This window comes from Aulostomus chinensis, chromosome 6 (genome assembly GCF_037954235.1).
Source record: "Aulostomus chinensis isolate RoL2024-O1b breed Wild chromosome 6, RoL_Achi_v1.0, whole genome shotgun sequence".
Taxonomy (NCBI): Eukaryota; Metazoa; Chordata; class Actinopteri; order Syngnathiformes; family Aulostomidae; genus Aulostomus; species Aulostomus chinensis.
Genome location: NC_141325.1, coordinates 5,662,712 through 5,685,568, shown reverse-complemented (window position 1 = coordinate 5,685,568; position 22,857 = coordinate 5,662,712). Strand labels below are relative to the sequence as shown.

The window sequence follows — 22,857 nt, the reverse complement described above, 5'->3', positions numbered from 1 at the left end:
CTCTACACCAGGAATCCCATGGTGGCGCTGATCTACCGATTGCAAACATCTCAACCTTTGATGGCATAAAACACAATCTCGAGTATATTTTGAATCTTGAGGTAAGATGATGTGAAATGCTGACCCTCCCCAAACCCACCCCACCCCCACCCCCCACACACACACACTTCATTTCAGTGTTGATAAATGCACATCTGGTGGCTGTACAGTAGAGAGAACCAGGGTGTGAAGGGTTCATCCTGGCGTCTAAGGCATTCCGGGGGTAGTTTATCAGTCAAAGGGCAGGAGGCCACTGCACTGTAGTGTGCCACGTGAAATGTAGTATTACAGTATGGATGAGTGCTCGGTGTAGATGATCTCCTGCTCAACAATTTTGATATCATCCTGCACAATAGCAGGAAAAAAAAAAAAAAATTTAGCCCTGCACATAGACTGTTAGGAGAAATAATTTGACAGGTTTTTCATTGCTTCATCAAGGGAGGATTGTAGTGAAAAGAAACAACAATCTACTCGTCTCTCGGTTGAAGAGAGGAATTCATGTCAAATAGGTGGAGGGTAAAAACAGATGACAAAAGACCACATCTTGGCGTCTGTAGATGGTTTCTGCATGAAGGTGCGTCACAGACAGCAAAATGTTGATTATCAGTTTAAATGCTCTTTGTCTCCCTCTACAGGTTTCCTTGGCCCATTACGAATTCAAGCGTTTAACAGTCAATTCACATTTCTCACTTTGGTAAACTAACTGAAACCTTTTTCCGGTTTTCTCTGTACAATACACTGTGTCCACGGTGCTCTCCAAAAGCTACTTTATAACCACCTAGAAACAAAGATTTCCAAGAGAAAACGCGTTCGAAGCTTTAGGCGCTGACCCTCCATCAAACTGCAGAGAAGAGTCGTCACAAGAGGGACAGGAGAAGGCAAGAAAGAGATACGTAGTACCACCCCTCATCGCTGCTCTTCCTCCCCCATCCCACATTTACCCTCCTCGCGTGTGGTAGTGAACTTTAGCAGCAGCAAAACAAGCAGCTGTAATGCTATCGATTAAAGCGAACCCAAAAAGTCAAGAAGTATTTAATCATAAGAAATGTACAAAACAATTTACAAAAAAAAAAAAAAGAAGAAGAAGAAAGAAAGCGAATAATCGGTAACAACCATTCAAAAAAAGGGAACTCTTGAGCTGACATAGAAAAATACCAGTGAGCCACTGATGCTAAGCCATTCTACTGTGGCTGATGACAAATACTGATGGAGTAAAGCCGTAGAACCAGTCTCCTCTACACGCGGGCCACCTCGGGGCGTCCTGGCTGATTTAGCGTGTAGTTGGAGCAACTTTTATAAGGGACAGGCGAATGGGTGGCGTGTCTTCAAGAGCATGTCATCTCTCTACTGGGTAGCCTGGATCCTCCCAGAGCCTGAAACCACAAACAGTACTTCAGGTCAGTACTTGTGACAAGAAACAAAACTCACAAATGTTCATTTTGATGTTGCAAGTCAAATTTCTTTCCAGTGTCCTTAATCTGAACGAGACCAGAACTCATATCACATAATTCAAGCATTCATATTCCTGTTGACATCCTACGGAGCAAATTCTGACTAATGACGTTAATGACCTGAGTTGGACTTCGTCTTAAAAAAACAAAACAAAAAACACTTAAGATCAAATTTGAGACTTCTTAAGACACAGAAGGAAGCCCGCGGCTGAAGACACCCCTCCACTTCATGTCCCTCTGTACTAAATTGGTGTTTTCTTACAGAACTTGACCTTAAACTATTTTTGCCATGTTGCAACAATAAAATTTGAGCGTTATCTTGCTATTTGTAGCATTTGTTGAAAGCAGGGCAATTTGTTGTGAAGTGAAATTCCAGTAGGACTTAAAAGTGCGATTACGGCGTATGTCAAAAAAACTGAATAATGCAGCTGACTGAAATACTGCAAATATGACCTTGTTTAGGTTAAGGTCATTAGAAAATGCTGTTCGTCTTCATTGTGTAACTCTTGGGATATTGTTGTCTGAGCAAACGTTGCTCCTGGGATGAGTCCTCAGTGGTAAAACAGGATGTTCCAGGGTTCCTGGTTACCTCTCCTTCAGAACAGGATGGGCTTCCCCGCAGTTTTCTCCTGGACGTAGGAGGTGAAACGCTTGAGGAACTTGGGGTACTCTCTCTTGGCCACAGCTCTGAGGACGGAGGCTGGAGCCCAACCTCCTGGATTTACTGCAGACAGACACATGGTTATTAACATCATTACTTCAAAATCTGTCTGTAACAGGTTAAAACACAAAAGCTATAAAATAAAAGCCAAGAGTGAATGGATGTGGCACTTACATAAGATGCTGTCAAGTCATATGTGGGATGCAACACTTTTTTTTTTCTATTTGAATGAACTCCTTTGACCTGCCACGCTAGCATCTAGCTCAGCATTCCTCCTGCAGAGCTGCTTTATCACACAATTTTCCAGCCTGCAGGAAGTCGGGGGGGGGGGGGGCGCGGCGTGTGTGTGTGTGTGAAAAGGATTCTGTCTCACCGGTGTGTCAGCCAGCAGCTGCACAACCATCAATGCCCTCAAGCGTCAGCTGTCATAGGATTGCTCGGTTGTTTTAACAGCAGGTTTGAGTCTCCACACAATATGATATTGTTTCTTCTGCACTTTATTTTGATGGACTCTAAAGTTATGATTCAAGTTGAATTTACCGACGCAGCAGCTGAACTCTTTCTATCTTTCTATCGTAATCCGTCGGTGAATGTCCACAAATGCAACATGGATCTGAACATCTTCATGCAGCGTCCGGGGATCCCGTTCACGCGATCAATTATCTCTTACTTGCAGTCAAAACTGCACAGAAGAAAAGTGGCCGTATGGATGTGATGTCTAAGAAGGAGGTTTTTCTTTTTGGCTCTAATGAAAGGTTGGATGTTCGTATGAGGCCCCTGCAGGGACATTACAGGAGGATCAATACTGATAAATGACTGGTTGTGAGCTCACCTTGGCCACTGCATGCACTAAAATCAAAAGGTGTTCATGTTGGAAGCCCACTTACCGTTGGCAACATAGGTGATCTTACAGAGGATGTTGTCCCTGCTGATCTCTTTATCGCCCTCTGGTGGGCTGACCAGAGTCTGGCAGATCATGGCAACATTGATTTTGGCACGGACACACCGGTTTGTGGGCTGGAAATAAATCAAAAGTGTCATCACAGACTTAATCTGAACTGTCCCACATGACACTTGAAATCTGTCAGGTTTATATGAACTATGAACGTTTCCTGTAAAGGGTCACAAAGTTTTACATAATTAACCTGAGGAAACTAGTCATTATCGGCTGACAAGATCTGAACTTTTCACCTTTGAAAATTCAAGAAAAGATAATTCAAGGATATGTCTAGTCTTCACTGCTCCTGCTTTCTACGGTCTTGCATGTTAGACGTGGATGCAGTGCAACTGTCTTACAGGGGACTTGTCGTGGTCGACAGAGAAGTTGCAGACCAGCCACGTGTCGGGATCGTTCTCGTTTGTTGCCAGGATCTTCCTGATCGCGGACAGATAGAGCACATCCCTCTGAGAGGCGGGCCACACTCTCTGAAACACAAGCATTCACTTTAGAATTAAAAACAGGCTGCAGACAGAATGTTAATTAAATGTAAAATAGGTTTCACCGTTCAGTCAATTCACCTTGTGTGTCTGGTAAACAATGATGGCATTGTCGGACAGCGTCTCCACGACGTTGAAATTCTCAATGGTGGCTGAGGGAGGAAGAGCTGGGTCATTTCACGACATTCACGGAGACACTGTCCTAATAGTTCTATTAGCTCTAAACTGTAAATATGCAAACACACAGCCAGATTCTCAATGTTGGTTTGATACACTTTTGCTTAAATGCCTTAAATTCCCGAGCTGAAAAAATACAAAAATGTAAATCAGAATTTTGATTTAGGGCTGAATCATGAAGTGAGATTATTTCAATTAATATTGCACTTGCCCTATGACTCAGTACTGGACATAGTCATCATTTTTATGTCATCATTTATATTTGGACTGAAATGGCGATGCTGTGGTTTCTGTGGCATCAAACAAACAACGATGCTTTCTCTGAATAAGACTTGCAGGCTGACACATCTCTGCAGCACCACAACGCTCCATTTTTAATCCTGATGTACACTCATGTACCAGGAGCTGTTCAGCCCCGGGTACGATCGTGGACTCACTCTCCCAGTCCATTCGGACCGCTGTGTCCCAGAAGTAGTGGCAGACCTCGTGTCCCGTCACCCCTTTGACTGCATGTGTAGCTTTTAGAGGATCCAGCACGATACCGTTCTCCTCGACTTCTCTCCTGTACACCTGTTGGGATAAATGAGACGTATGAGTGGTAAATAAATGCAACCACATGTACGCACATGTACACAGCCTCCACCCAAAGACATTTCCGTGACTGATGACTTAAGTTGATTATCTCAGTTCGAGATCTTCTTCGAATGTGAAATAAATTCCTATTTGCATTTATCTGATGAGATTCAAATATTCACAGCTCGCAGCGAGAGAGAGGAAGTGATTCATAAGCTGTGTCTCTGTATTCACCTTCATCTCTCCTTCCTCTATTACCAGCTGCCAGTTGGCATCACCGCCCACATCCTGAAGAGAGTAAGTCATGTGGTTTTTCACCATCTCCTCCACCTAGGACACAGAGCGATCACATGGAGGTGTTAGCAGCTCTTACCCTGCATCAGTGAGAACAAGAAACAGGGCAGTAAGGGGAGAAGATGAGGAATATCAGGACCAGAGCTGCTGCTCAAAGACCATGAGAAGACTCATCGATGGCCATGTTTTAAAACTTCTGATCGGTGCCACTGATCTGTGCTCGTGTTGCATGCAGGTGCGATAACACGAGTCTAGAAACTACTGACGACTGTTATCCTGTCCGTGTCCATAGACGCGGTCAGCAGGGCAGGAAGGAATACTAGCCGATAATAGGGCTGCACGGATCAATACACAGCACGCTGCTCTACAATGAAGTAAGGCTTTACTTGATTTATGTACAAAAAGAAAATCAATTTGTAGTAGTCGATGTGGATGTTGTAGGAGACGCTCGACACACACAGAGCGACACAGAGGACAGATGTGCGAAACGTCTCCCCTCCTTCACTGAGGGCAGGACGAGAGAGACTATGAACTGAATATAATTAGCGTTTGGAAAAAATTAAGAAAATCTTCTCTGTGCCGGTTGTTTGACACATTCAGAGTCATTACTGCTCGTTACAATGTCATTAATGTGCTTGTGAAACATTACGTAAACGCTGATTATTATGATTTTTGTATTTCACATCATTCCAGCAAACATAAACAATATTCCCAGCCTTGTAATTCAGTTTTTATGGGACAAAATATTTATTTTTAGAATGTCTATAACAAGTCAACCAGTCAAATCTTTAGTCAGTGTGCAGCCTGAGTAGGAGTGACATTCTCACATTTGTAGCTGGTATTCACCACAGAAGTTTTGATAACATGAAAAGAAACAAGTGGAGAAAGGATTTCGAACTCGCAATCTGAAAAACTGCTTCAGCAAATGTCGTTACTGAAGAGTAACCAAATAAATATCGGGCAGGGAAACTGTGCATGTTTTGTAACAGTGATGATTCAATAGAACCTGCTTAAGGACATTAGTCATCATTCCCAGCAATGCTTTCAAACACTGAGGCAGAGATGATTCCTGCTAACGCAGTAGAGGAAGACACAGCGAGGAGAGGAAGAGGTGGAGAGAGATGTCACGCAGAAGCAGGCTTACTTATTATTTTCAGTGGTACAACCACCGCAGTGGATTGAAGACAATCCGTGTGTCACTCCAGGAATTTTAAATTATTAAAAGTAGACTTTTTTTTTTGTTTTTGTCCTGAAGCATCAAATAAAAACGAAATAACATGGCCTTTTCAGAAACCCAACATTCTACTGTGAGCGCAAGAAGGTTTAGTAAACTCCTGGAAAGATGACTTAGTGGAAAGCAGTGGGTGTTTGAATCCCCTGGTAGATACAAGCAGCCTGTGAATACAGTACCTGAGGGCTGAATCTGTGAATGTCATCTGAAGCACTGACTAGCTCAACAGAGGACAGGGAGGAGGAATGGCTATGGGTCTGTTCAGCAGAGAGATATTTGAAAGAGAGAGAGAGAAGGGGAAAAAGAAAGAAAGAAGTAGCAAAGCGACAATCCAAAAGACACAATTTAAATCTGTTAAAGCAGCCTTTCATGTGAAAATGTAAGCAGCTCTGAAAATACTGCAATGAGCACAGGCTGATTCCTTATGTGCATTAATTAATGAAGCATGGACAGATCATGAGAACATGTTATTCACATCTCAGTGCAGAGAGGAGTTTTATAGACAGGTCACACTGGTTGAGTGAAATAGGTTGCAGGCAGGAATGAACACGAGAAAGAAACAAGTCGAGCACCTTGGCAGCGAAGCGGTGTGAGCCAATGGTGGAGTGGGCGTCTCCAGAGGGACCTGGAGTTAGTCGAGGTATCCTGACCTTCTCTGAATGGCTCTGAGGGACAGAGAGTGGGTGTTTGTTAAGGTGGCTCCAAACCACAGTGAGTGAATGCTTACAGACTACAAGTGTTGCTGATTTGATTGGTCAAGTGGAGGTCTTCACCACACCTGCTCCTCTATCTTATCTTGTCTGTCCAGTGCAGCTTCCACCGCGTCAAAGAACTCATCCTCATTGATCAGACTGTTGGGTCCCTCCTGGAAGGGAAGGGAACAAAAGCAAGTGCTGTCAACAATACAGGAATCCTGCATGTGAGAAAAGTCCTGACTAAGGTGCAGATGATGATAACGCACATGCTGAGTCAGAGAAAATCATTCTGCTGAGGTTTATCTCAGTGGTTCTCCTCAATTTAGCTAATCTAATTTGCTCTTGCCTCATAGTCTGGGCCTCCAAAGTGTGACTTTTTCTTCAGTTCATTCATGGCAGATTTGTAGGCATCTTCTACCCTCCTCCGCTTCTCCAGCTCCTGAAAACAGAGGACGGCGGTGTCAAATTCATTCATCAACTCAATAATACAGACTGCAGGCACAACATTTCAAACAGCTGCGTTGTCCTCAGTAGAGGCCTGGCGATCCTCTACATTCACAAAATAAACTCTGCTCATTTTCAAAAAAAGAAAAAAAAGAAGAGAAAAACATGTATATAAAAGTAAAAAAAAAACAAAGGAGGAAGACAAAAGGTTTGCACGTCACAACCAGTCAGGTAATCTCACTGCATCATTCAGCTGAGTTCACATTGAAACAGGTTTTGCCTAATGTCTCACTCCCTGCCGGGAGCAAACACACACACTTCAGACAAACGAAGTAGAAACAACAGCACACTGCTCTCATACAACACTGAACTGAAGGCTCTGGATTATCCTCCAGTGTCTTCCGACCACAGAAACAAGGCAAAGCAGCTTCAGTGTTTCTGCCTCTTATCCAGATGAACCGAAAAACAAAACTGCTACGATCAAATCCATGATAAAATCAGCAGATAAAAGGCAATCTGCATAAAAAAAATCAACACATATTTCAAAATGCAGGAGGAAAATGAAGCAACTGTGCATTATAAGGTGATACAAAACTCTAGCGCTCTCTAGAGAATACACAAAAAAGAAAACCAGACTGAAAGAGATGATAACCAAAACAGTGCATAGGACGGTGTGGACATACATTGGCTACAACACAAACATGGAGATCCTGCTGTCAGCTGCTTGTGGCAGACGGAGACCTACTGTGAAGAATTGGCTGCAGGTCTGTAAAGGTATCCATCTCTGACTCTGACACTTAAGCAGCTCCGTCTTCCGTTGCAGTGAGGGCTTCCGCAAACTGCGCCAAGAAGTCCGAGCACTCATTTGTCCCCCTGATTCAGTCTCCGTATGAGCGTCTTGAGAAGATAACTATATTGCTATCTCTACATGAGCAACTACACCAAACGACAGGCCACACACTGATAAGAGTGAGTTAGTTTCACCTGAGCAGGGACACTTCCCAGCTTTTGTACTTTTTTTTAGGGTTGGGCAGAACGCCATTGCACACAAACTGGTTTGACAACATGAGCAGAGCTGAGCAAGAGCAAAGAGCATACCTTTATCCTTTGTGTACACACACAAACACACACACACACACAGAGTTAAATGCAAAACTGAATGTGAGCGTTATCAGAACTCCAATGATTCGCTCACACAACTATATATAAATTGTAACTGATCAAAACAAGCCAGTGACTCATATTTCACAATCATTAGGGGGCAGCGTAGGACCAGGAACGGGGCAATTTCTCCACTCCAGAGCAACTCAGAGATAAACGCAGCCTGCAAACATCTTCAAGCTACAGTGCTCCAGGCGATGAAGAGAAACACCAGTAGAGCTGTGGATCCTGCTGACTCACTGTCGCCTCTAGAGGATCAAATCAGTGTCATGAGAAAATATGCACCTCTGCTAGCTTTCTGAGGCTACAATGATCCCCTTACAAATTGTACCTAGAGCTCAATATGGGAAAAATATGTAGCTGTATATAATGACAAATGAAACAGTTCAAATTTTTCCAGTTGAAAATGTAAATACTGGGTGATTTTGTGGACAGGCACTCATGCTGAAATGCCATGAAATGACTGGTTATAGCATTTTAACAGTAAAAAATTTTGAGGTTATAAAATCCAAGCTTTCCATTAAAGCAAAATACTATAAGTTTTCGACTGGTTTCCCAACATTTAACAGTGCGCTGATGCTCAGACGTGAAAGGCTGTCTAACCATTTCAGAAAAATATATATGTGTATACTAGGCTTTCCCAAAACACTGTTTATTGAGTCATACATTTACAGAGAAGCCAGTGTAATAGGCAGGAGTCTAGAGGTGCTGCATGAACGGGTCAGGTTGACCTGATCCGTTCATGCAGCACTAATGCTCCAAACACATGCCATGTTTTATATTCATGAAGAGTCCATTTCACCTCTAACAAGCATTCCACTTTTTTTTAAATGTTCCCGTCAAGCTGGCCGTCATCCTAACCGTCTGAAGATACCAATATAATAGGATGAGGAAGGCTGATACTGCTCCTTAACACCTGACACTCCAAAACCCTGAACTCTAGTGAAAGTGACCAAGCCCTGAAGAAGGGCAGGGAACAATCATTTCATCTGCAGTAGTTCCATGAAGCTGAAGATGCTAACACACCCAATCGTGAAACTGCTAATTATACACATGATGACACATCAGCTGAGAGTGACATTCACGCTAGTGATGAGGAGTGGCGGGCAGCTCTGTACCTTGTCCAGCTTCTTCTGCCAGCTGTCCTCTCGTTTGACCATCAGTTCGATGCAGTGGGACAGGGTTGACAGGATGCCGGCTGTGGTGGCCTTGAAGGTGATAGCCTCACCCTTGAAGTCTATACCATTGATACCTTTGGGACTGGCTGGTGCACACACTGGCACAGACGGATCCAAAGACATCCGAAAAATCAACAAGTAGAAACATTTTCATTGTTAAAAATGTGAAGTTTTCGACAGATACTCACATTTCTCCTTGCTGCCATTATTGTTGTGACTGTATTCACCGTCAGGTCTGGAGGCGGAAGGAAAGTCATCTTCATCGTCTTCCACTTCTGGGAAAAAGAGACAACGTCAGGGTTGATAACTCAAATAAACCAAGTCACAGTAGAGACACTAATTTTCTAGCGAAATATTTCATAAATGTCTCTAGTAGTCTCTGGTTAACCAACTAGAGACTGCAAGCTCAATAAGACCGTAATTGTGAGGATACACGAGCTTCCGTCTTCTCCCTTACGAGATTAAACAACCCACCAAGTGCCCTGTGAGTGGATATTGATTGAAGTTTCCCTTCTCTGAGTCTTAGCAACCTCCCGCCTTCAACCCATCCATCTGAAATCTGTTACATTTAGTTTCATTTTTTATTTTAATTTGTTTCTGTTCTATTTGTCAAATAAAAGAAAAATGTTTCAGTCCATTCCATCCTGTAAAAAAATAAAATAAATAAATTTTAATTTAAAAATGCAGCTGTATTCTGCTCTTACAGTTGATTCTATTTTCTTAAGAAATAGAAACACGTTTTCCAGAGTGGGAAAATCATGGGGCCCTTATTACGATTGACCTATGTACGGCAAAAATAAAATAAAAATAATTAAAACTAAAAGATTCGGTTGTGAAGATGAGTTTGACAGAATTTTATGTGAACAGTTTTACAACTTCTCCCTTCCTCTGATCATTCACTCGATGAACTGCCCGATCCTGCAACGTTAACCAAAAAAAAAAAAGAAAAAAAAAAGTGCATCTTTCCCCACTTGCGTCTTTAGTCCGTATACATCACTTTCACAAAGTTGAACTGAAATCAGTTCCATAGTTTTTATGTAATCCTGCTAACATCCACAGGAGACAAAACGTCTTAGTGGAGGTAATTAAAATGAGAAGCCTACGTCGCATTATCCGAAATCCCTGAGAGAACGCAAGCTTAATAAATCTCCATCTTGCCACAGGTTACCTCGGTCTCTCTGAAACTCATCTTTGGAGACAGCGTCGGCACAGGAGTCAAAGTATTTCTGCAGGGTGTCCACCTGTCGGCAAAGAATGTCCCGGAAGGTCTCCATTTCTGCAAGCTTCTCACATAACCTGTGCCCCTTCTGATCAGAGAGACACAGAAGCAGAGGGATGGGGTTTTATGGTTCAGATCATTGGATGCTTGTGACAACTGTTATCAGTGTGCTAAACCTATGCCGTGCTGATTTTAGACATTTCAAAACATAAATTAGTCAAAACATTAAATTAAATTCTGATCAATTCTCTGGTGAGGATGCATTTACCTTGAAGGAGGATGTGGAGGTGGCAGACAAGGCACTGGCGGCAGAGGTGAGAGACAACATGGAACCATGACGCCTCAGACTGGTTTCTGACCCATAACCAGACTCAGCCTACAGTCCAGTAGGAGAGGTGGAGGGCGAGCAGGGGAGAGACGAAGGAAAAGAAGCATAGTGTTTGATTAGCAAGAGCAATAACAAAAGACTAAACATCAGAAAGATGAAGAGAGAGAAAGAGAGAGAGACATACACACACACACACACACATTAGCAGCGCTGACTAATATGAGTTGGACCACAGCAGGATCGACACCTACACAGGCAAACAGTCTGCTGAGAGGCCGGTAAACAAAGCTCCAACCTAGCACATCTGACACTCGCCATGGAGAAAATAAAGGCCACTGTGTCTAAAGAATGGACCCATTTAGGCTGAGTTACAAGTTTCAGGAGGAAAACATACGTATTAGAGTACACATAGCCAGTATCTCCTTTGGCAGTATGGATCAGACGTGAAAAGACCAACTTGTGATGAGGAAATGGCTAAAACTCTAAAGCAAAGGGACAGAATTTCATGATACAATGATAATATATAATGTGCCAGGCACACACAAAGCTAATTATGCTGCTTCCTCCCACACAGAGCAGTTAACTGCCATCTATTGCATGAAACCGCAGCTCATTTATGGTGCAACACGAGGGCTTCACACGAAATTAGAGATGTTACTTAAATTTGCAACTTTTTTCCCCCTCTCTCGAGTCTGTATCAGCACAATCAGGCAGTAAACAACGGCGTTGTCGCCCTTCATTTATTCTTCACATTTAGCAATGACAAGAGCAGAAGGATGAACACAAGGTTATGAAGAGTAAAACTGTAATAATGATTGAAAGAGTTAAAACGAAATGCAATTTTGAGTCTGATTACAAGGAGTCTTTAAGTACTTGCTTCTGTGCTATGAGATGAGATTTTCACTGGCAGATTGTAGACACAGGACAACTCATCGCCACCACGGCCTCTAAAAACTCCCTCAACTCCACACCTCCATTTCTTACACAACTTTCTTTTTTTATGTTTCCTTTTCCACTCCTCTTTTATCAGAATGTTTCACCTTTTAAATACTGCTGCATAGTAGCAACCGGCAGGTGAGCAGCAAGTGAAATTTTAGTGGAGTAGCCGATGACCTGAACAGTAACAGTTAGGAGAGAAGAAGACACACATTAACACACGGATGGTTGATCAATGGAAATGTGTGTGTGAGTCAAACTCTGATACGAGCAGCACAATCATGAATCGAACCTCGGCACTCTTAGCATAGTTTTTATTTGCACGACTATCTTGGTAGAGACTCTTAACCACAAAGGCTTTCAGAAGGCTTCTGAGATTAACTCTGCAAACAAAACCTTCCCACGTTCGGTGGGAGGCTATTTCAGACTCGTGGTTCCACCAACCACCAACCTGTCAAAGCGCTAGATGATAAACTGACCACAAAGATTACAACTTAATAAAGTGGAATGTTACCAGCCATAGAAGCAAAATTACATCAGTTTAGTCCAGCTCTACATCATCCAGTTTGTGGTTTTATATCACTCAATCCTGTTTTCGAGGTCCGTGATATGATGCTTTCACTTGTGGTCTATAATTTGCCTCAGCTAGAGTTTGTGTGTTTGGCTAGAAGATTTTAATTCCTACAGACCTAAGCTACGTCTACATCAATGGGGCTGTTACGATCTGCAAGTCCTTGAATAAAAACACCACAGCATTAACTACTTGTTGACCTTCGTGACACAACCACATTTCAAACAGCTGAAATGACGGTTAAGTAAATAAGAGGCTAAATGAGCATTTGACAGTTGAAGTTGTTCCAATGATCAAGTATGATCAAGTACGAGAGAGCAAACGGTAAAACATTTGCCTACGTTTCAATATTTCTTGGCCCAGATATTAGGGCATGTTAATTCAGTCATTGTGTCATTTGCTAGTTTGCACAGAGATGAAAAGGCCATGCCCTGATTAATCATGAAGTATCTGACAACCCCACAGATTGCTATCATTATGTCCCTGGACAGCTGCATGACACAGCCATGCAAGCTAAACACACCCACGCATACACAACACAAAAACTGGCATCTTATGCCCACAGCTTTGTGATGGTAATGGAATGAGTGCACAGTAACTGACCGCTGGAACCACCGGGCAACTCCTACTCAGAGAATTTTTCAGTTTGGCAAATTACATCTCTGACAGCCCAACACGTTCACAACATGGATTACAAGTTAAATTAGGAGAAATAGTGTAGAGAGGAGTTTACTTCAAGCAAGATCATCAGCTAATAATGCTGGTGATGTGACACATGGCAAGCATGCATATAAAAAAGGTAATTGTTCACTTTATGGGGGAGGAGAAAAACGTGTCATGCAAAATAATTATTCATGTCAAAACACCAGCATACTAATGGAAGACTTCATCGATGAGTGACGGTAAGAAAGCAGCATGCCAGCATGAAGTAAGCCCACCATTCGGCCATTCCAGCAGCCAAAGCAGAGCAGGACACTGCTGCAGTCCCGGCAGTTTGCTGGCCTCAACATGGCCCAGACGCTCCCCCTACACACCCGTTCTCACAATTCAGAGGCTTAAATCCAATATTCCTGTTTCTCTGGACACACCTCACAGAGAAACAAGGAGGGAGGAGAAGAAAAGCCAGGCAGGCTCAGCTGAGCACCTCAAGTAATAGAAAGCAACCAGCAAGAGAGGAAAAGCAGTCGTTTGGTTTGTATCAGTCAGAGAGCGAAGGACAAGAGCTGCTGCGCGAAGCAGGAGACACAAACTGAGCCGAAAGGAGGAATCTTGTAATTCCTCAGCAGAGCGAAGCAGGTCAGCTTTTAGTCGTTCTACAGCAGGCACACACACGCGCGCACACACAGACACACACACACACACACACACACTCCACTCTGGCTGCATACATTTATCAAGAAACCACACACCCGGATATGGGAAACCTTTTCATCTTGTCCATCTTTATGTCCAGCATCCATCACTGACTGGGTGTGTGAGTATGAGAGAGGGATGCAAATGAAGGGTGCATGCATGTAAGCAGTGGACAGAACGACTGGAGCTGTCCGGGGCTGTTTGTGTAATAAAACAGCAAAATATCAAATGGGTGGGCGAGTGAAGCAGCCTACTCAACATTATGAGAAAAAGAGAGAAAGAGAGAGCGTGAAGAGGAAGAGAAAAGATATTTATTTCTTCTCCTTTACTTTTATCTACCTGACTTTCCTTTTATCCTTTCTCATTTCAATTGGCTGCCTTTGTGAAAAATGCTCTGACCTAATAGAATACAGACTGTGCCAACAACCAGCCAGCGACAGCAGTGGGAAAAAATGGAAGGGGTTTCCCTAAATCCCTGACTACTTCACCCCTCTAAGCCTGACAGAATGGAACAGTCTAAGGCTTATGGGTCCCCCCTCTCTTGAATTTGGTTGCTGGGAGAATCAGCGGTTATAAAAAAAAAAAAAAAAACATGCATTATTCATCAGGATCTGCACTTAAGATTCCCTACATTTTAGGACTGGGTGTTGCCAAGGATCTCTCATCCCAATACTTGGGCTGCAGTATCATGTCAGCACGATAAAGTGCACCATGATACATACGGTGAGCAATTTACTGAAAATATCAAAAATAGAGCTGAAAACAAAATTTGTTCTTCACTCACGAAACACTAAGAAACTGAAAAATAGCTGCAATACTGCACAATATTGATACTAGGGGGCTGGAATGTCATTGTAGTATTAAAAAAATATATCCTGATATATTGTTGTGTTGATTGCATTGCGCAGCCTTAGCTTTAACTCCTTGCTCTTTGGTGTACTGCCCTATGGCCCAGGGTAATGATAGTTTATACTGCTTTCTGCCAAACTTGTAAGGAGAGGAATGATAACAAATATTTCAAGTGCACAGAAGTGAACTGAGGATCAGATTTATTGACACCGATATCTGATCCATCTTCGAGTCCGTATCAGACCAACATTAGAACATATTCACAAGGAACAACAACAAAAAGGGGATAAATCATCAATATTAATTCTTCTTATCACAGCGATGGCAGACAGATGTTGATCAGGTGGTTGTGTCAGTCACAGCAACACAATCCTACACCAACCTACTGCGCAACAACACTGACTGTTACATCCATTTAATCTTTGAAAAAAGCAAATCTCAAATATGGCTCTAAACAAACCAGTCATGCACCTCCACATACTATGTTTCCTCCCTCGATGTCTGTTCCCAGAGGTCCTGAGCTCACTGTGATAGTTTATATCCCTTTTGACTGTACAGTGTAAAAACATGACTGTACTGCAGTGACTATACGCTGTCCTGTGTGCTGCACCGTGTTGCAGTTTACTCGGTTTTATGCGTTTAGTAAACACCTGCCTCAGGACAATGGATGAAATTTGGCAATCGCACAAAACCTGGGCTATTTATATTGATGGATAACGCTGGAAATATAATCAATCCCAGCACTGGGAATGGAAATCTAAAAATAAAACATAAATATTTGCAGCAGCAGGTACTGAATTTAAACAAAGCAGCAAAAAAAAAAAAAAAAAAAAAAATCAGGGCTATCTTATGATTGACTTGGAAACCTACACAAGACTAAAACATGGTGATACATGATGCAAGTCACTCTTTGTCCAGCTGGGGGCACTGCAAGCACATGTACCTATCGGAGTGCTTCAGGTAAAGCTGCATTCACTGGCTCACTGAGGTCACTGTCAGGCACAGGCCAAACATAACCCTGAAATATTCTCGCTCTGTTGCTAATGGACTGGAGACCCACGGTCACTCACACTCCAATGACATGCCGCCACCCAGCTGCAACATTTTACTGGAGAAGCCAGCCGGAGAAAAATTCTCACAACAGTGATAACTTCTTCAAGAACGGTGCGTTTCCGTCAACTCCACTATGATGTTTTTATGCTGCACACGCAAGCAATTAAATAAAAACAGAGCAAATTTTCAGACCCAGCAAGCTACATACACTGTCTTCGCACCAGTTCAGATTAGTTGCGCAATTACGAGTCACTTATTTATCAAAGTCTCTCAGCAAAAACACAGATTTACCAACACTGGAAGGAAACCAACCAAAAACATACAAAGAACTAGTTTTTTTTTAATTGTTTCTGGCATCGCTGCAAAATAAGCAGTAGCAGAGTATGGCAAGTTGTATCAGCTAGTTTTGTCTTGATGTAGCACAGGCGTTAAACTTAGAAAACCCGTTTTTCCTTTCAGAAGTTCTACTGGTGTGATTCAATAGATAAGCAGAGTACTTGCAGGGATTTCCTTGATTTTTTTTTCCAGCAAAAGCTGAATGTGTGGAATGTGGCGTGTCCTCTTCTTGAGCACACTTGAAAGAGTAATGTGTGTTTAAGAGAATAAATTCCAGACTTGTCATACAAGTGTACATATTTGAATTTTTACCACGATGGAAGCGAAATACGAACAGTTAATGCAGGAATAATTTCAGTGCTCTTTGTGTTGCTTTGTATAAAGAAAAAAGGTAACAGTAAAGAATGCAAACGTGCAAAATAGTGTTTGTTGTGTTACCGTTCATAGATGCATCTCTTCACTTGTATCTTAAAAAGTTTAAGCGACTGCTTCTTTATTTGGGATGCAAACTGAACTCTACAAATTAAAAAAAAAAAAAAACATTAACCCTTGGTCCAATTTGCACACATGACCTATAAGTTTTAGGTTTCCCCAAGAAACAAAAGTCAAGTTGTACATATCCACTGTGTGTGGATGGCTCCTCAGCTCTGTTAGCAACTACAGTAAGCCATGTTATGTCATTTCGTTCTGCTTCTCCTTAATCTTCATAAAACCTAAACTGAATCTGTTTGCGGTGAATTACAAATTAATCCACATCTCAATGTAATGAACTCGTGAATCAAGGCTTCCTGAAGCAATAACTAATCACACACACTCACACACATACATGAACCTAAACAGTAATTGTCCATAACACTTGCCCTCCAAGCTATGGCATTATATGCCATGTATTTAAGACCAGTAACGTTGGCAAGCCATTCATTATTAACTAGACGCCGGTGCAGAGAGAGCAGCTGCCAGGAGTCTGATGACAGGGGATACCCCCACCTCAACACCTCGGATTCCTCACATTCCCAGGGTACAGGAGTGTGTGTGTGTGTGTGTGTGTGTGTGTGTGTGTCCGAATCCCTGTCCCGACACACCCAACACACTGAGCAAAACAGATAACTCTCTGTCTATGCCGAACAACACCCTGGCCCCGGATTGAACCCGAGGATGAGAAACGTGAATAATGTAGCAGTGGGTGATAAAAGTAAGCCAAAAGAAAACAAAAATGGATTCAAATATTTGTTATGGTCAAAGGAAATGACTCAGTCCTGCATGAGAAAATGTGTTCTGATTTCTGTCAAACAAAAAGTCATTCAAAAAGTCCTGACTACAGCGGTGAGTCAACCATAAAGGGGACCGAGTTCAGGCACACCATGAATCGGTAGAATTAATTAATCTATCACAGAAATACAGCTGAACTTGCAGCAGCAAATAAAACCTGTCATGAAAAATTTACTGCCACAACTGTATTTCATAGAAAGAGCAAGAAAATCAGTGTGATAAATGAACCAAGGCCCCGAGAGAAGCCCATGACAGAGAGACAGAAAAAATATTTTGAGAGAGGAGAGTCTCATTCTGCTCACCTTGTGCAGCTCAATCGACTCAATCCACTGGAGTCTGTGCTCAGGATCTTCAGCTCGGAGATACCAAACACTGTCGTTGACACTGATGTCAAAACGACATTCGTCAAACTCATGAGGCTGCAGAGAGAGAGAGAGTGAGAGAGAGAGAGAGAGAGAGAGAGAGGACGGGGTTAATGAATAGCAGAAGGAATGAGTCATGTCAGGAAATACTTTCACCGAGACTAAATATCTGTATTTAAATGCCAAAATCAAAATGTCGAAGCAACATTTTGTGACAAATGAGAGATCAGAGCAAAATCCTACTATGAAATCCAATGGTTACTGTGTATTTATGACACTGGCTGGCTAGCGATGACACACATTCAACACACATGGATTCTATCAGTCACAGAAGTCTCTGCCACACAATAAACAAGAATGTTAATCAGAAACTTATGTCTATTGTCTGTAGACGCAACCCAATAGAACTGCAGTTATGGAGTCTTCCACTACGCCTGGGCTTTAACCTGGGGTCATCACAACCTTACCTCCTACTACCGGGCCAAAACTTTGAACTATTTCACTCCCCCGTTCCGCTATGCACCCCACCCAGCTCCAAACACTAACCGCACAATGCACCCAAACACGTGCACCAAGAATTTCACCGTTTCCTCTGAGATTGGAATTTGACCACACCGCTCAGGAGCTTAATAAGAAATAAGACACAGTTGACTTGAATCTCCACCAGTTTTCCTCCTCCTCAGTAGCACCAATGCTACAGCTGTCAGCTGACATAACCTCATGTTGTCTACTTTTAACTAGATTTGCTCAACCTCGTTCATGTGCCATTTTATTTAGCGCCATAACAGGGACATACACCCCAGGTCCAGGCCAGAAACAACTGGCCTGCGTATCTCACTGCTATACGTTTCCATGGCTTTTCTAAGCCTCAGAGGAAAATTTTCAACATCCATTAACTCCTTGAAAGGTCTGTTCAATAAACAGAAATCCCTGTTAAAATTTACCAGCCTCTATTTTTCAAATAAAACCAATGACAAACTGCGTGGTTTGATACAACATACACATGTATGAAAGCAACACGCTATGAGCCCAAAAAAGATTTTTCTGAGGGGCTCTTCACGGAGCCACATATACTCTTAGTACGCAGGTATTTGTAAAATTACACTTTCAAAAATAACTTAGAAATCTAAATTATTATTTTGAAATTTCACTGCTCTTCCAAGTTTTCTTGCCTGTATGAGCCCTGTTTGTAAGCTGCTATGTACCGTACGTGAAGTGCTTACTGCCGCAGAGTGCTGACTGGTTTTCTCTAATCCTGTAATAATTGCTTGTTCACTCACTGATAAATCACAGGTGAAACTTTCTCCTCAGATGTCGCTGAAACATCCGAGTTGTCCTCTGCTTTCAAATTTACACCGAGGGTGCAAAAGGTAACCTCAAGTGCATCCAGGCACGATATCATTTCTGGTTCGAGAAATCCAGCCCATCCAACTGTGCTTTATCAGACACGGCCCATAAAATTCAGCTTTACAATCCAGTTTATACCTCTTTCAACCTCCCTGGAAAATTCTCCTTCCTCTTGAATAAACACTACTGTATATCCATCCACACTGCACCTTCCTCTGTGCATACGTGGGACTGCGGCGTCCTCCGTGTCATAAAAGATGACATTATTCAACAAAAGCCAATGTTTTTTGGCATGTGCCATTAATAAATTAGAGCAAGTCAATAGATGTTTATGATCATCATCTTCTAATAACTATTTATTTATCTATAAAACACTTTCTGAATGGCAAAGTGCCTCACAAACCAATAAAGATGTAGCAGATTAATCAAATGCATAGAGGGGAAGAATTAAAACAAAACAGTAAAATTATACCGAGTAAACAGTTGTTGTGTTTTTAATTAAAATGAATAAAACAAATATATGCACATATTGATATGTCCTACATATATCAATAGATATTTGTACATAGCTGTAGAAGAGGGTTGCGTTGACTCATGTAACAACTGCAATATTAGGTTGAATGTTTATTTTTACATCCATATTCACATTTTCAGTGAAAAAAAAAAAGAATAAAATGATAATAGTGTGATTTTTGTGGGGATCTGTATCAAATTAAGGTGTTTTTTTCCAAGTCTTTAGAAGATGATCTGAAGGCTAAACATTTCTGCAGCGCCACAATATTCAAATTAAAGCGGTATTTTGACACTCGATAATATTAAACCTTTCTGCACATTTCAAAATGCAGGAGACAATCAACTGTGCAGCCCTACTTCACCAACTGAATCTATTACTGTAACTACAATCACTAATGGAGTTGGGTTGCTACACAAAATGGTGAAGTGAAGACCTTCCACTGATGTGAAAACCCGATAAACCTGTGAAGATTTTTTTTGACGTTAATATTTCCTGCAAGTTTTGCTCCAGTATGATGACAGTGCAGTCTAACACAGTGTGCCAACACAGGCTGATGTTAGGCAAGACAAGAACAGAGGCTTGTTTCTGCATTCCTGGCTCCTCATACCACAGTACAGCAATGGCTTTCGATAATCAGGAAGAAAGGACAGAAAGTAAGAAGAAGCTGGGTAGATCATAGAACACTTAGTGAGTGTGTGAAATAAAGCTGGGCACACTCTCACTTGGCCGGCTGCCGCACAATAACAAACCTCTGAATGTTATGTGGAGTTCCATTCATATCTACACACACAGGCAATGACATAATGCTCAAATGACCACTTCCACTCGAGAGAACAAACCAACATTTCATGTTTTGGTCTTAATCCAGTTTTAAGTCATTCAATCCTATTGCACAAATCACAGTAAAACCCAATTGTGTGGCGTTTGTACTTTGCGGCGGTATCCTCAGAAAGAAAAGTGAATATTTAACCAGCTGGGTGTGGGATTGCAGCTTATCTGACCAACAGGGGGCCTGAATAGGGGAATACAGGGACACGTTTCAAAAGCATGTGGTCAAAGCTTACATTTCAACAAGAGCGAACACCGGTTTCAGCAGCCTGTGCAATAATTTCCATAGAGCAAGATGAATAAGTGTTTGCAGCGAGAGAGCGTCCTCATGAAGGGAGTTTTCCAGCCCACCTGGGATGTCACCAACAGCTGAATAACTAGTTAATGTGTACCTCTCTATCTCTGATGAACTGGTCAGGTCGCGAGGGGAGAAAATTCATGCTAATGACAGGGAGAGATAAGATCAGAAAGCTAAGACCTGCTGGAGGGGTAACTCTACTCTGAGAGCACTGGAGCAGGAAATATGTCCTTTCACAGCCGTCCACTTCATGTGCCATCACTTCCTGAATGGTGGACAGGTGCTAATGCCATTCTACTTTATATTTAGGCAAAAGACAAAACTTAGGACATGTCGCATCTTTACTTACCGTGATGACAGCCTTACTGAGGCACAAGGACCCCCTGCAGCCGTATTCTCTTTCATCCTCTGACTTGTAGTAGCTCAAAGTGTTGTTTTTCAACACGACCCACCGGTCCTGCCATCCATGGATGTAATTTGTCCACTGACGACACAGAAAAGGTGCAGGACAAACAGTAAGAGTCAACTCTTCTTCCATGATGCCCAACGTAGGAATCAATTCTGCTATTACTACTTCAACAAATCTTTTTAACTGATAAAAAAAACCAATTAAAATCCGTTTAGACACTATACAGTACAGCTTGGCCATATCTACAAAATCAAACATCACAATTTTACTAAATACCTCGATATTGTGGCACTGATGTATGAATGACAGTTTTTTTGTTTTAGCACAAATAATAAAACACGATTTTATTTTTTTATTTTTTTACTATAAAACAAGCAGTTATGAGATTATAAGAAGGTAGATATCAAAACCGCTAGAATAGTCTTGGTCAGTTTTCTAAAATTACATCACTTTACTGTAATTCAGCCTTGTAAAACAAGGAAGACAACACTCATTCAATACCACGATAACCAAAATCTACCGATTCCTAAATTACATCAGTCTACTGCCCAGCTGCACCACAGTAACAGGGCTATAAACACCGCGACACCAGAGTTCCTATCAAACAGTCACGAAAAGTAAGTGACGACACAAGCATCTAAGTTATTATCACTGCAACACAACAACTGGTACTTTACCTTGCTCAGAACACCTCCGAGCTCCACGGGCTGCCCGGATTCTGGGTCCACATCCTCATCTGAACCAGATGAACTCTTTTCGGACATTTAAATCCAAGAATCAAATAAAGCCTAGATGTGATTTTGCCGAAAGCTCCACGTAGCTCAACCTCAGCTGAGGAGATGTTACTAGCTCAAACGCGTCAAAGCTAAACCTGCAGACAGATTTCTCATCTAGCCGCGCCGTTAGCGAAATAACTAATAGCCTTATTAACGTTAGATAAACCATCAGCTGACCAGCGTAATTTCTCTTCCGTCGTCTGACAGACTTTGCCCTTGCTAGCTCTTGTTGTAAAAAAGCGACTCGGCAGGTGACAGCTGTGTCTGAACTTCTCGATTTTGCGGGCTTTGTTTTGAAACTGACGTCGAATACCAATGAGACAAGCTAGTTAGCGTTAGCTGTCAAACGACGCAACTGGCGAATGTAAACTTAACTTGCAACTTGCGACTCTCCCGGTTAGCTCCCTCAGCTGCAGTCGGTATGCTTCCCCAAAGAGTGGTCGATAAAAAGAGGGCCTTTGTGGTGTAGTGTTGCCCCAACTTGAAGCTACAAATGACGTGCAATGAGCTGCATCGCTGCTTTATTTCCGCGGTTTAGTTAGCAATAGCGGAGGACTGCCTAGCCTGTCAGTCAGGTCGAGGGGAGGAGCCACACCACGCTTCCACTGTGTACTGAAAACTGAGTGACGTCAAGCTAAATATGATCGTCACTATACAGAAAATATATTTTTCTCCAAAATAAAAGCACAACTTTTTTTTATAAAACTTCATGGATTACATTACAGAGGAAACATTACGAAACAAATAGTCCAATATGGCAGTTTTTGAGTTATTGGTAACAGAAAAATGAACGGATTTTTATGTAGGTACGTGTAATATAGCCTCATAAGCGTTTAAGGGGTGTATTTTGAAAAATAGAATTCCGGAAAGATTTTGTTCTCATTTGGGTAACATGATGTGCCTTTATTAAAGGAAAATGGGCTGATCTTTAAACCATTGGTGCGTCGGAATATAAAGAAATAATCATCAGTCACTTAGGTTCGGAGCGGATTTATCTGAGACAGTCTCATTCTTTCAGATTGTCTGTAATCTGACTGTTTCAAAAATAATCATGAATTACGTTAAGCA

General features: G+C 42.0%; 1 protein-coding gene across 2 annotated transcripts; it reads right to left on the bottom strand.

Moving 5' to 3' along the window:
* Positions 1 to 149: 149 nt before the first annotated feature.
* On the bottom strand, positions 150 to 22,396 carry LOC147259802 (ceramide transfer protein-like). Of its 2 annotated transcripts, XM_086205989.1 has the most exons (18): positions 21,691 to 22,396; positions 20,954 to 21,088; positions 17,558 to 17,674; positions 10,829 to 10,936; positions 10,510 to 10,648; positions 9,530 to 9,616; positions 9,282 to 9,439; positions 6,905 to 6,997; positions 6,642 to 6,728; positions 6,436 to 6,528; positions 6,043 to 6,120; positions 4,573 to 4,668; positions 4,203 to 4,335; positions 3,670 to 3,740; positions 3,448 to 3,576; positions 3,039 to 3,168; positions 2,080 to 2,214; positions 150 to 1,412 (listed from the first exon to the last, which is right to left on the bottom strand). In XM_086205989.1, the coding sequence occupies exons 1-17, from the start codon at positions 21,775 to 21,777 to the stop codon at positions 2,087 to 2,089; spliced, it is 1,869 nt and encodes a 622-aa protein (XP_086062115.1). In that variant the 5' UTR covers positions 21,778 to 22,396; the 3' UTR covers positions 150 to 1,412; positions 2,080 to 2,086. The 2 variants fall into 2 exon arrangements, with proteins under 2 accessions (XP_086062115.1, XP_086062116.1); XM_086205990.1 differs by lacking the exon at positions 6,043 to 6,120.
* Positions 22,397 to 22,857: the final 461 nt, after the last annotated feature.

What these genes read in the sequence shown, in the direction of transcription:
- LOC147259802 (XM_086205989.1), bottom strand. Translation starts at nt 21,777, where the DNA reads ATGTCCGAAAAGAGTTCATCTGGTTCAGATGAGGATGTGGACCCAGAA. An exon ending in TCGGAGGTGTTCTGAGCAAG is followed by an intron (nt 21,089 to 21,690) that starts GTAAAGTACCAG and finishes CTGTGTCGTCAG; the next exon opens with TGGACAAATTACATCCATGG. An exon ending in CCTCCACATCCTCCTTCAAG is followed by an intron (nt 10,649 to 10,828) that starts GTAAATGCATCC and finishes CTCTCTGATCAG; the next exon opens with AAGGGGCACAGGTTATGTGA.